The sequence below is a fragment of the Magallana gigas genome, chromosome 8 (genome assembly GCF_963853765.1).
Source record: "Magallana gigas chromosome 8, xbMagGiga1.1, whole genome shotgun sequence".
Classification (NCBI taxonomy): Eukaryota; Metazoa; Mollusca; class Bivalvia; order Ostreida; family Ostreidae; genus Magallana; species Magallana gigas.
This window is the reverse complement of record NC_088860.1, coordinates 50,578,880-50,593,544: the sequence shown is the minus strand read 5'-3', so window position 1 is coordinate 50,593,544 and position 14,665 is coordinate 50,578,880. Positions and strand designations below refer to the sequence as shown.

The window sequence follows — 14,665 nt, the reverse complement described above, 5'->3', positions numbered from 1 at the left end:
ACAAATGATAAGGAATATAATATAATATAATATAACAAACTTAAAAAAACAAAAATGTAAAGGTGTAGACATTGATAACTGAGCTATGTTACAAAGAAAAATTGTTGTGTGTTTACAAAATCTACCGTGTTTTGTACATATATTTACTAGTATATACTAAGTTATGTATTATAAATATTTTTGCACAAAACCCATCAATATTTACTATTACAACTTTAAAGTATTGGCAATTCACAAGAAAGAAAGCCAATATTGACTCACTCTTTTCATGCATTATTTTTCTTAATAGTTCCTACATGTAATGGTATATCGTATGTTTTTGATTTAGCTCTATCTATTTGACCGTAAAATGTTTTAATAATTTTCGATATTTAAATCACTTGATTAGATGAAACAAGCTCAGGGCAATGCTACTAGTGTTAAGCTTCGGGGCAATACTGCACCGCTACTGTGCAATATTGCCCTCCACTGTACCGTTAAATTATTAATTAGTCTACAATATTTTAACAGGGGCAAGAGCGAATTAACGGGCTAGGGATTAAAGGATTAAAATTCGAATGCCGCTTGTAAACATGTCAAAATTTCCAGACTTTTAATTGGAGAAGTTTTTTCTGCATCATTGCTTGGCGGAAAAATCGCATATATACACGCTGCTTCCTGCAAAAATCATAATTCTTCAAAACGTTTTCAAGAAAGAAACTGTGAGCAAATGTAAGAAAATAAGAATAGATATAAATTTATTATTTGCATTATCTATTCATCAAAGCAGTTCACGATTTACTCATTTGTTATTGAATTCAGATCGATAACATTTGACTTTTTCTCTTTTGTAGAAGAAGTCAGCATGTATACCCCTGGTAAATTGGATGCAGTGATGGACTCGGACTTCGGCCTCGGTTTCCTGCCGATACCAAAGCGTACACTTTTTGCCGACGACAAACAGACGCTGAACGAAGACGACGATTCTGGTTTAGGGATGGAGGTAGTTGTTCTAGAAAATATGTGTTTGATACATTATAATACACCCAAACTTCCCGATATTAACAGGAAACTGTCTATGGAAAATGAAATTTATTTTGAAAATTAGAAAAAAAAGTCCCAGCTCCTCATGACATTTCTTAACATTGCATCTACTCACCGTAACTTTTATCATAGTCATTACATGTGAGAGAAATGCCAATTGTAATCTCTTGTTTTGGTTTTTCAGTGTGCTGTAGATTTGACATCAGATGAGGATACCAGCTCGTCTATGATCGCTTCATTGGTATGCAAACATTTTTGAATTTTTCATTAAACTTTAAAAATAGTTATATTTTGAATTCTTAAAGAAATAAAGAAAATCAAACATTGGCAAGGAAATAATCAAATAAACAATAATTAATAGAAAAACTTATACCGGTAATTACAATGTTTCAAATATTTAAGATAACTCTCTTTGAATTTCAGTTGGAAAGACCATTCGCATGCTTCTCTCCAATGGAGATTCAACGACCAAAGAAGAGATCCGAAAGAATGATGGAACCGATGGACGAATCTGCACGAAAACGCCCGAGGTTTGCCGAACGTAAAAAGACTCTCCAGAAATCGCTTTCATTTGGCGTAAGTTGAATACATGCATTTCCAAAGGTATTTTAAAGTGTAGATCTATTTTTCATAGTTTTGTATGGATACTTTATTTCAAAAATTGCCATTAACAAGATTATTGATTTTTTTTCCAGGATAAACCTTTAGGAGATCAAGAACTAGTCAAAGATGTAGTGGGACGAATGGTAGAGGAGTCCAACCTGATTGGAGACGGAAGTCAGACATGTAGCCTTCCCACAATTCCCGGAAAACACCCGGATCTGAAGAGCATCACCAATCAAACGGTAAGAAATTGAAAATAGAATATGATTATTTATGAACAACTAAAAATAATATTGCAACATTCGAATATAAAACAAATACTAACAATTTAAATCGTTTAATGCACCAACATTAACCTAATATTTTTGTCATGCTTGTAGGTTGTTGACGTAATTTCCGGAAAGTATGACGACACCATCGGCAGCTTCCTCATCGTGGACTGCAGATACCCGTATGAATACAATGGCGGCCATGTTCCGGTAAGTTTTGTAAACAAGTTATAAAAATTCATATAAATCTGAATAATTTTTAAAAGTTTTTTCTTCTACTAAATGAATTATATATTATAATAATAATGAACTACTATTTGTGATTTATTTTTACAGGGCGCCATTAACGCTCATCGACCAGAAGACATACCTTCCATTTTGAATCAACATCAGAGCATGCGCAATGCAGCCAGCGACAAGCGCCACATCGTCATCTTCTACTGCGAGTTTTCTTCTGAGCGAGGGCCAAGGATGTAAGTCTCCTGATAAGATATTCTTGATTCAGTGTGAGTGTTGAATAAAGATTGTTTTAAACTACGTCTTCTTAGACCTTAACATCAATATATTTTGTTGAACAAAGAATAACTTTTATATAATGTATTAATTTATTTGTATATTGGTATCTTTACCTATTTATTTATACGCCGGTTGTATTCCAGGTGTCGTAATGTAAGGAACGCAGACCGTGACCTGAACAAGGACAGCTACCCATTCCTGAACTTTCCTGAGATCTACGTCATGCATAACGGCTTCACGGACTTCTATGAGACACACCAGGTAAATGCACCTTAAACAACGTATTATCATAATGGTAAAATGTATGGGCATTACATAGCGTACAACAACTCAAATACAAAGAAGTATAAAGTAATGTCTTTTGTTAAGAATTTTTCATTGTTCACATTGTCTTAAGTTTAAATGATATCATGATGATGCATTTACATCAATAATAATGCATAGTACATTTAATAGTATTAAATGATGGAATTATGATATTTTCATTTAATCAGAGATATGACTGATCGGAATTTTGATAGTTTATATGATGTCAAACACTCATATCATTGTGGTTGTTTTATTTATCAGAACTTGTGCGAGCCCCAAGCTTACACGCCGATGCTTCACAAGGACCATTCTGACGATCTACGTCACTTCCGGTCCAAGTCTAAGTCCTGGAGTGGAGGATCCAAGCGTCGTGTTTCCGGATCGCGTCTCTTCTGATCGGGAAATGATAATGTTATCTAAGGGCACTGTGAAATAACAGAATTTTCTACATGACATCGTAGTGTACCATGCTAATCAATATGTATTCTTATTACATCTACCGTGCTGAGTTTGCTACATTTGGTTTCAGGCAGACATTTCGTAGGAAATGACACTTCTCCTATTTGATGATAACATATTGTAAAATGTTGTACGATTTGTTACCCTATATGAGTTCCAGCTATTTGTTTTGTTCCTTTCCTTTTGCGAGGTACCTTCCTGGGATTACAAACTTTGTTGCAACAAAGTGCTAATTTGTTACATTGTTATTGATTTGTTATTAGATTCTGTTATTTATATTGTTATTATTTATTATAATATTTATGCAAATATGATGAACATGAATAAAGCCATGACTTCCACTATTGCGCTTAATTCTGCTTTATGTTTGATAAGTTTTCATGAATACATGGAGATAGTCTAACATTTGATACACTCATTCAACTCTTTCCCTGTTTCGAATTCGCGATTCTAAACTTAACCATTTTATTCATTCTTATCAAAAATATATAAAACTGATAGGCTTTGGAAGGCACAAAAATGTTTGCGGCAGAGATAACGTACTGGCTTAAAAACTGAATATCATTTACGCATTCCAATTCAAATAGTTCAAACGCCAAAGTTCAATGTAGTCTCGTTTAACTCGACGCTCGGCTGTCTCCGTGAATCCTTGTTGGAGATTTACGGTGTCAGCCGAGCGTTTGGTTGAACGAGACTTAAGTTCAATATTGCTTGGATCCATACACTTTTTTAGAAATATTTCTTTTACTGATACATAGTTTGATTGAATTAACTTTATCTTTAAATATTATTTAACATGATTATAAAATGGGGGTTTCTCGATATTCTTGTCGAAAAAGTCCAAAAATTCAAATTATAAAAATGTGTGTAATTCAATTTAGAAACTACATGTACTTGTCATGCAAAATAACATATCATTGACTTTAAAATAAATAAACATCGACAAAATCAACTCCCGTCAGTTCTTCAGTACTTTGATTGAACACTGCGACAACTTACAGGCTTTAATGTCATTTTATTCTGTGGGTGGGGCTTCGTTTTACATTTTTTTTCAAGTATGTTTTTTTTACTTCACTCTTTACAAATGTGTACAATACATTTTTATGCACGTACAAAAACCTGGATTCATAGGCATAGTATACTGTATCTAAAATTTTAGTTTCATGCAATCAAATCCGAGTATCTTTTTTTTTTGTTAAGCTAGAAATTCGTTATTTACATTATAATTAAAAATAAAATTTCTACACTCAACGTTAATATCACCACGTTCTAAAAGAAACGTGGGGTGAAATAGGGAAAGTAAAATGATAAATATGGAAAAAAAACTTAAGGAAAACACTGTTAATGTAATATCCCGGGGAAGCCTGTTATTGCCACACATTTACTTGTCTATCAAGTATTGTTCGACGTGCAATAAGGCTGGTTCTGCTATGTCATCAAAACCAGTTTTACTGAAATTATACGATATCTCCTAAACCCTTTTGGTACATTTCAAAACAAGTCAAACAAGCAGTTGACACGTGTGCTACAAGGTTGTTAAATATTAACCCCGAGCCAGAGAGATCCATAAGTCACAACACAAAAATAGATTTGACCAAATTCATATCTCGATCAAAATTGAAAGAAACATATCTTAATGCAACAAATGATAAGGAATATAATATATATAATATAACAAACTTAAAAAAAATGTAAACGTGTAGACATTGATAACTGAGCTATGTTACAAAGAATAATTGTTGTGTGTTTGCAAAATCTACCGTGTTTTGTACATATATTTACTAGTATATACTAAGTTATGTATTATAAATATTTTTGCACAAAACCCATCAATATTTACTATCAAAACTTTAAAGTATTGGCAATTCACAAGAAAGAAAGCCAATATTGACTCACTCTTTTCATGCATTATTTTTCTTAATAGTTCCTACATGTAATGGTATATCGTATGTTTTTGATTTAGCTATATCTATTTGACCGTAAAATGTTTTAATAATTTTCGATATTTAAATCACTTGATTAGATGAAACAAGCTCAGGGCAATGCTACTAGTGTTAAGCTTCGGGGCAATACTACACCGCTACTGTGCAATATTGCCCTCCACTGTACCGTTAAATTACTAATTAGTCTACAATATTTTAACAGGGGCAAGACCGAATTAACGGGCTAGGGATTAAAGGATTAAAATTCGAATGCCGCTAATAAACATGTCAAAATTTCCAGACTTTTAATTGAAGAAGGTTTTTCTGCATCATTGCTTGGCGTAAAATATAGTATATATACACGCGGCTCCTGCAGAAATCATTATTCTTCAAAACGTTTGAAAGAAACCGTGAGCAAATGTAAGAAAATGAGAGACGCTATTCATTATTTGCAATATCTGTTTACTAAAGCAGTACACGATTTACACATTCTTTATTGAATTCAGATCGATAACAATTGACTGTTTCTCTTTTGTAGAAGAATTCAGCATGTATACCCCTGGTAAATTGGATGCAGTGATGGACTCGGACTTCGGCCTCGGTTTCCTGCCGATACCAAAGCGTACACTTTTTGCCGACGACAAACAGACGCTTAACGAAGACGACGATTCTGGTTTAGGGATGGAGGTAGATGTTCTTAAAAATATGTGTTTGATACATTATAATACACCCACACCTCCCGAAATTATTAATAACAAAAAACTGTCTTTTGAAAATGAAATTTATTTTGAAAATTAGAAAAAAAGTATCAGCTCTTCATGACATTTCTTAACATTGCATCTACATATCACCGTAACTTTTATCATAGTCATTACATGTGAGAGAAATGCCAATTGTAATCTCTTGTTTTGGTTTTTCAGTGTGCTGTAGATTTGACATCAGATGAGGATACCAGCTCGTCTATGATCGCTTCATTGGTATGCAAACATTTTTGAATTTTTCATTAAACTTTATAAATAGTTATATTTTGAATTCTTAAAGAAATAAAGAAAATCAAACATTGGCAAGAAAATAATCAAATAAACAATAATTAATAGAAAAACTTATACCGGTAATTACAATGTTTCAAATATTTAAGATAACTCTCTTTGAATTTCAGTTGGAAAGACCATTCACATGCTTCTCTCCAATGGAAATTCAACGACCAAAGAAGAGATCCGAAAAAATGATGGAACCGATGGACGAATCTGCACGAAAACGTCCGAGGTTTGCCGAACGTAGAAAGACCCTCCAGAAATCGCTTTCATTTGGCGTAAGTTGAATACATGCATTTCCAAGGGTATTTTAAAGTGTAGATCTATTTTTCATAGTTTTGTATGGATACTATATTTCAAAGATTGCCATTAACAAGATTATTGATTTTTTTTCCAGGATAAACCTTTAGGAGATCAAGAACAAGTCAAAGATGTAGTGGGACGAATGGTAGAGGAGTCCAACCTGATTGGAGACGGAAGTCAGACATGTAGCCTTCCCACAATTCCCGGAAAACACCAGGATCTGAAGAGCATTACCAATCAAACGGTAAGAAATTGAAAATAGAATATAATTATTTATGAACAACTAAAAATAATATTGCAACATTCGAATATAAAACAAATACTAACAATTTAAATCGTTTAATGCACCAACATTAACCTGATATTTTTGTCATGCTTGTAGGTTGTTGACGTAATTTCCGGAAAGTATGACGACACCATCGGCAGCTTCCTCATCGTGGACTGCAGATACCCGTATGAATACAATGGCGGCCATGTTCCGGTAAGTTTTGTAAACAAGTTATAAAAATTCATATAAATCTGAATAATTTTTAAAAGTTTTTTCTTCTACTAAATGAATTATATATTATAATAATAATGAACTACTATTTGTGATTTATTTTTACAGGGCGCCATTAACGCTCATCGACCAGAAGACATACCCTCCATTTTGAGTCAACATCAGAGCATGCGCACTGCAGCCAGCGACAAGCGCCACATCGTCATCTTCTACTGCGAGTTTTCTTCTGAGCGAGGACCAAGGATGTAAGTTTCCTGATAAGAAATTCTTGATTCAATATAAGTTTTGAATAAAGATTCAATTTGGTTTTAAACTACGTTTTCTTTGACCTAAACATCGATATATTTTTTCTTAACAAAGAATAATTTTTATGTAATGCATTTATGTTTTTGTTTATTGATATCTTTACCTATTTATTTATACGCCGTTTGAATTCCAGGTGTCATAATGTAAGGAAAGCTGACCGTGACCTGAACAAGGACAGCTACCCATTCCTGAACTTTCCTGAGATCTACGTCATGCATAACGGCTTCAAAGACTTCTACCAGACACACCAGGTAAATGCACCTTAAACAACGTACATGTATATTATAATGGTAAAATGTATACGCATTACACAGCGTACAAAAAACTCAAATATATACAAATAAGTATTATTTTTTATATGTTCTTTACCAAAACTTCTTCATTGTTCACATTGTCTTAAGTTTAAATGATATGATGATGCATTTAGATCAATAGTAATGCACAGTACATTTCATAGTATTAAATGATGGAATTATGATATTTTCATTTATCAGAAATATGACTGATCTGAATTTTGATAGTTTAAATGATGTTAAACACTCATATCTATGTGTTGTTTTATTCACAGAATTTGTGCGAGCCCCTGGGATACACGCCGATGCTTCACAAGGATCACTCTGACGATCTACGTCACTTCCGGTCCAAGTCTAAGTCCTGGAGTGGAGGATCCAAACGTCGTGTTTCCGGATCGCGTCTCTTCTGATTGGGAAATGATAATATTATCTGAGGGCACTGTGAAATGACAGAATTTTCTACATGACATCGCAGTGTATCAAGCTAAACAATATGTATTCTTATTACAGACAAATCGTAAAAAATGACACTTTTCCTATTTGATGAAATCATATTGTAAAATGTTGTACGATTTGTTATCCTCTATGAGTTACAGCTATTTGTATTATTCCTACCAAATTTGTTGTCGCAAAGTGCTAATTTTTTACAATGTTATTGATTTGTTATAAGATTCTGTTATTTATATAGTGTTATTATTATAATATTTAAGCAAATATGATGTACATGAATAAAGACGTGACTTACAATATTGATCTTGATTTTTCTTTATGATTGATAAGTTGTCATTTATTCATGTAGATTGTTCCTAACATTTCATACACATTCATTTCTGTTCCTTGTTTGGTGATTCTAAACTATACACTTTTTAATCTTTCTTATCAAAAATGTATAAAACTGTTAGGCTTTGAAAGGCACAAAAATTTTAAAAAAAATGTTTTCGGTGGAGATACCGTACTGAGTATCGTTTACACATTCCAATTTTATATGGATGATATTAAAATTTTTTTAACTAATAGAGGAAAACATACATGTAAAAATTACATTATTATGATAGATAAATATTTTTATTACTCTGTTCAGAGATAGCTATGAAGCAAATTCTCTTGAATTAATTGCTAGTAATAAAACGAAGTTCATTACATTGTTTGAGAAAAACTGAAAATTTCTTTTTAATACACAGCTAAAAATAAATGTCTACGAAGACTTTAGATTGAAGTAATGAGACATGAAAGTACCTGGATGATAATGATAAGAAAACGCGTGAGGCATTCCGAGTGACTTCAAATGACTTTTCCATTTTTAAATCTGCGTTAAAAATGTTTAGGCCAAGTTCTTCATTTTTGTCTTCAAAATTTATTCTTCTTTGTATATTGATTTTGTATTGATTATCAGTAAATTAACAAATTGAAGCAAAATGGACACGAAAATGGATGAAATGTTGTGATAACGAACAATAATAGAATGATTGAATGATAGACATATTAAATATTATTTCAAATAAAATTACATATATGTTATTGAACTGAATAAAATGTAAATTGATTTTGATGTATGGTGCGATCATTTTTTTCGTAAAATTACCCTGTCAATTTAGAGAATGAAAGAACTTAGATTGAAGTATTTCACTTCATAAATATTTACTATTTAGCGCATTAGGTTTTTACTAGATGCCATAATTTAAAAAAATGTATACATATATAAGCAAGACGCTTATCTGTTTATTCGTTCACTGTTCACTGACCAGTATAAAAGAACCAGGGCAGGGAAGCTGCCCAGAGGAGTGCCCATACCGGGTTGGAAATGAATTCAAGTGAAAAACCGATGAGCCAGATTTACAGACCTTTATGTCACACTAATAAAATATCTTGATCGTCGGACCCTACACGCTCTTAATTTAATAAATCTGTACAAATAATATTATAGATATTTTCCCGCATCCAGGAAATTCTGCGCTGTTTTCTGTTCTATTTCCGCTCTAGTTTTCGTATTTTCAAAAGGTTTTAATTTATAAATTATATAGAAACAAGTAGAAGAAATATAATCGTCTGCACACATTTATTTATGTACCGCTTAGCGATTTTGCCAACAAAAAATAATTTTATTACATGTATTTAATCGCTTGCCCGCATTTTCATTGAATGTCCAACTAACAAGAAAATATGTATACTAGTATCGTATCTAAATGTAATTAATGTCTATATGATAAGGTACATGTAAATCAACATATTCAGTCCGACTCGGACATGTAATCTCTAGCATTAACAATGGTTTCAGTGTCATTTTGTTCTGTCAGTGAATCTTTGCCTCTTTTTTGGGAGTTGATTTTAATCAACTCTCCTATGCAGTTACTCTGGCAAACCGCGAAAGTGAAACAGTGTTTAGACCTAAGCACAAATCATCACCGCTGACAAGACGTAAATCTTGAAAATAATAGATAAATTCGGTGTATTGTATGCTGTACCATTGTTTTTCAAAAGAAACGTATTTATAAATACCTTGAAAATAGTCAGATTTTATATGGTACGAACAATTTAATTGTTTTTTGTAGTTGCATGTATTCCTACGCCAGAGTTAAATATAGTCTCGTTCAACCAGACGTTCGGCTGTTTCCGTAAATCTCCGACAAGCAGAGAGCCTCAGAGTCTCTTGGTTGTCGGATATTAACGGAGACAGCCGAGCGTCTGGTTGAACGAGACTAGAGTTCATTATTGCTTGGATCCAGACGTGTACACTTTTTAGAAACATTTCGATTACTGATAAACAGTTTGATGGAATTAATTCTATCTTTAAATATTACACAACATGATTCATACGGGGTTTTCTCGAAATTCTTGTCGAAAAAGTTCGAGAATTTATATTATAAAAATGTGCGAAATTCAAATACAGATTAAAAACTACTTGCCAGGAAAAATAACATAGCGTAAATTTTAAAATTGATAATAATCAATAAAATCAACTCCCGACAGTACTTCAGTGCTTTGATTATATATTGTAATAGAACCATTTTAACAAGAGCTTGGACTTTTGGTAGTTGTGTCAAACAGCAATGTGACGTAGGCCTGTCTATTTCGTTACATGCAGGCCACTCAGCTACGGCTCTTTGAAATCAACAAGATCTGTCTGACTTTTGAGCTTAGGCTACGCAATCGATGTATATTTTGCTTGAATCCAGTGTCATTTTAAACTTGTTTTGACGCAAGAAATAGATTGTTACGTCCTACTGAAAGTCCAAGGTATTCGATATTCTACTAAATGGCTTATTTAGATGAATTTGAAACATAGACATTAGAAAGCAACGGTAGTTCACCAGAGCTCTTTTATCTTGTACATGTAATGCATTTACATTCAACAAAACGTAATGTATCAACAAGTGTATTTATGTTTGTTTCTATGCTCCCTAAAGATTTATTATAGTTAATTATCAGAACATTTTTGGATAGGTATATTCGGGCTTAGTTTATACCAATAACGATTTTTAATATTGAATTTTTCTAAACATCAATAGGTATAATTTATTTTGCAAACCACTTACCAAAAAAAAAAAGGAATAAAAAAAACATATTTTAAGATAATGGCTTAAACAAGAAAGAAAACACCGAACAATGCTCTGAATATATGGCTTGATTGATTTTTGTTTCTAAAGATATTTTTTTTATTAAAATATCTTACAATAATAAAATTATTTGACCGTAAAACGTTTTAATAATTTGAGATATTTAAATCACTTGATTAGATCAAACAAAGCTCAGGGCAATGCTACTAGTGTTAAGCTTCGGGGCAATACTGCACCGCTACTGTGCAATATTGCCCTCCACAGTACCGTAAAATTACTAATTACATGTAGTCTACAATATTTTAACAGGGGCAAGACCGAATTAACAGGTTAGGGATTAAAGGATTAAAATTCGAATGCCGCTTGTAAACATGTCAAAATATCCAGACTTTAATTTGAAGAATTATTTTCCGCATCTTTGCTTGGTGTTATCATTTTTATAAGACAATGCAATACATATAGAATCAAAATACTTTTTTTCTTACTTTACATTCACTGTCCAGGTTGTTGTAACCAAGATATGATGAAAAGATAAAAAGAACCAGAAATAACTTTTATTAATTATGATTCAATACATATCGAATGTAAAGGATACTTTACAACGGTCTTTCCAAGGATCTACGTCACTTCCAGTCCAAGTCCTAAAAAGGAGAATCCAAACGTGGTGCTTCGGACTGCGTCTCTTCTGAAACAGTGACATGTATCGTAGGCGCTGCCAATTGACGGAGTGTTTCTGTTGATGAGTTGGTGTACTATTTGAAATCTAATTAATTTATTGCAAAATCTTTTTTACAAGAAAGTTTGCTAAAATCCTTTAAATTTTTTTGTCTAAAGTGCTAATTTGTTACATTGTTATTGAATTGCTGTTCAGTACACGTACTTCTGATATGTTTTTTGTTTGTTACACAATTATATTATTTATCATTTTTAACATCTATAAGAAGGCCTTGTGTGTAAAAATTACCAAACAATTAAATTTCTGATATTTTGATAATATTAATGAAATATGTGATCTTTATATAAAGTCAAGAAGGAAATCAGTTTTAAAAAGGGAGTTTATAGCTGGTCATCTTGTAATGCTAAAGTTAAACTATTGAAAATGTTCTTAATAATACACATGTACTATGTTAAAAATGATTGATTGTACAAATCAAATTACTCTGCAATATTTACGAAAACACATTTTGTTCTCCACATCACTTAAACTTTAAAGTACACCACGATTTTAACAATCAAGAAACATGCATTACCGGAATATCACAGCTATTCGATGAAAAAAAAAATGTTTTTAGTCATCGAAATACTACAATACCGTGCGTTATGCTTGCACGCTCGGGACATATTACTTGGTTTCAATAAAGGAATTGATCTAGATCTTGCAATATTTGACAGCTACAATTTCCTGGTCCTTGTAATGAACGACTGAATTTATAAAAGACACTCCCCAAAACACCTTAAGTTTTGTTTTGTCACTATTGACTTCAATTTCCGGACGTTGCAGAAAATCTCGTTATATATTTGACGAATAAACTGTGTAAACTGAAATTGCAAACTATTCAACAGTTTGATAAAAGTACACACTGCCAGATAACTCTTTGATAAACCTTTTTCTAATGTTAATTTGGTTGTCAATAATTACACGATTCTGATCAGAAAAGAGCAGCATAAACATACATTGTTTCGGCATATGAGAATGAGAATGAAATATTATGATTGTATATCTAAAGTATCTATAGCGACCATGAAAGTGATGAAGACACAAGCTTCAAAGAACATTACCACACTCAGGATGTGCCTTGACTACGGGTCAGTAATTGAGTTTGGTGCATGCCATCGACTCTCCAATAAAGAGCTTCTTTGAATACAGACAATATCTGTTTACCAATTCACACTAATGATAAAAAGTGTCAAAATTGATATATTTCATCTTATGCAGTTATGATACCCACTCAGGTTAATTTGTTTGAAAATGATCAACTGATTCTAAGTTTGTAAAAATTTTAATCATCTTCAATTTAATTTCTTATCCAAAATTTAAGAATGGGAAAATTTTGAAATATTCAACACATTCAACAATCTTTGTTGCCATTTTAAACAGAAAAAACCTAACGATTCAATTGGAAAATCTAAACAACCCCTCCCGTTTACAAATTCTCTCAGAATCACAAAGAATTGACACCATGAATAGCCTCTCTCTCTCTCTCTCTCTCTCTCTCTCTCTCTCTCTCTCTCTCTCACACACACACACACACACATAATATAATCCCATGGTAAAACAAATGTGCCACTCAATAAGAAAAATGCTGAATGTGTTTAGGCTTGATTGTCAATTTAAAATCAACATGGCCATTACACAATTCTCTGCTGAATTTATAGAGAGAATAATTGTTTAATTTTAGCTTGACAATTCGTAGTGAGAAAGGGATAGGTAGTATATATGAATGAGTTTTTAGGGAGATAAAAAGCTTACATCCTTGCACTTTTGAAAAGAAAAATACATCATAATTCTTTTCCCAACTTTAATCTTGGAAAATCAACTTTAAAGTTGGAAATTCTAAGATAAGAATTGGAAATTCCTACTATAAAGTTGGAAAAATCAACTTTAAAGTTGGAAATTCCAACTTTAAAGTTGGAAATTTCAAGATTAAAGTTGGAAATTCCAACTTTAAAGTTGGAAAAATCAACTTTAAAGTTGGAAATTCCAACTTTAAAGTTGGAATTTTAAAGAAAAAAAAATACAAAGTGGCACTAATACGCTTACGTAATTTCCAGTTGCACCAGCAGATTTATCTATTTTTATTCATATTGGTGAGTAATCGTAGTAACTAACTGCAGGTCTGTAGCTCCCGGTCTGCTACAGTGACACCCTTTGAAAAAATGTGTATTTATTGCGCACGAAGACGTGCGCTAGTTTTGCACTGATTTACCTTATTATATGCAAATTCTGTAAAAACTATTAAATTCTTCATGCAATTTACTACTTATTTCGTCTCTTTACCTGCCTTAGACTTTCTCCGGAATATGTTACCGCCCTCGGAAATTCAAGTATGTTATCGAGATTGAGAGTCGCCTTTTTTACAGTCATAAAAAAATCTGCACCACTTCACTTAACGTAACTGATGATGATGTTTAAAAGACTATCAGGGGCCAAAAAAAAAGGAGACGGTATCAGTACTAAACTGCATACAAAATTTAATGGCACGAATTTTATAGAAATTGCGTATAAATAAGGTTTGTCAGTAAAAAAAAAACTAGCGCAATAAATACGCATTTTTTATGGGTGGCACTCACTGTAGCTCCCATGTCGTCCATCCAAATTCTTCACACCGGGAGCTACAGATCTGCAGCTACCTAACATCCTACATGTATATAAAGTTATCAACTACAGTCATCAATAACTATATTTCTGAAAATATGGATAATTAAAATAGATTGTGACATTAAATATCAATAAAATATCAATGACGATCAAATTCTTCGCTAGCTGGGACTTGGGGACATTAAGATAAATAATACATGATCGTGCGGGTATTAAAGGAAGAACTATAAGTATCTATGACCTAGCAATGCTTATT

The 14,665-nt window shown here is 32.4% G+C and overlaps 2 protein-coding genes across 2 annotated transcripts; both read left to right on the top strand.

The window, feature by feature from the left end:
* Nucleotides 1–1,724: 1,724 nt before the first annotated feature.
* LOC136271082 (M-phase inducer phosphatase-like) lies at nucleotides 1,725–3,474 on the top strand. Its single transcript, XM_066070307.1, has 5 exons — nucleotides 1,725–1,868; nucleotides 2,007–2,105; nucleotides 2,232–2,368; nucleotides 2,555–2,672; nucleotides 2,982–3,474. Exons 1-5 carry the CDS (start codon nucleotides 1,767–1,769, stop codon nucleotides 3,114–3,116), a joined length of 591 nt encoding a protein of 196 aa, XP_065926379.1. The 5' UTR covers nucleotides 1,725–1,766; the 3' UTR covers nucleotides 3,117–3,474.
* Nucleotides 3,475–5,650: 2,176 nt separating this feature from the next.
* LOC105344441 (M-phase inducer phosphatase 1-like) lies at nucleotides 5,651–8,039 on the top strand. The gene is made up of 8 exons (XM_066070114.1): nucleotides 5,651–5,788; nucleotides 6,022–6,078; nucleotides 6,261–6,413; nucleotides 6,533–6,682; nucleotides 6,821–6,919; nucleotides 7,046–7,182; nucleotides 7,377–7,494; nucleotides 7,812–8,039. The coding sequence occupies exons 1-8, from the start codon at nucleotides 5,651–5,653 to the stop codon at nucleotides 7,944–7,946; spliced, it is 987 nt and encodes a 328-aa protein (XP_065926186.1). The 3' UTR covers nucleotides 7,947–8,039.
* Nucleotides 8,040–14,665: the final 6,626 nt, after the last annotated feature.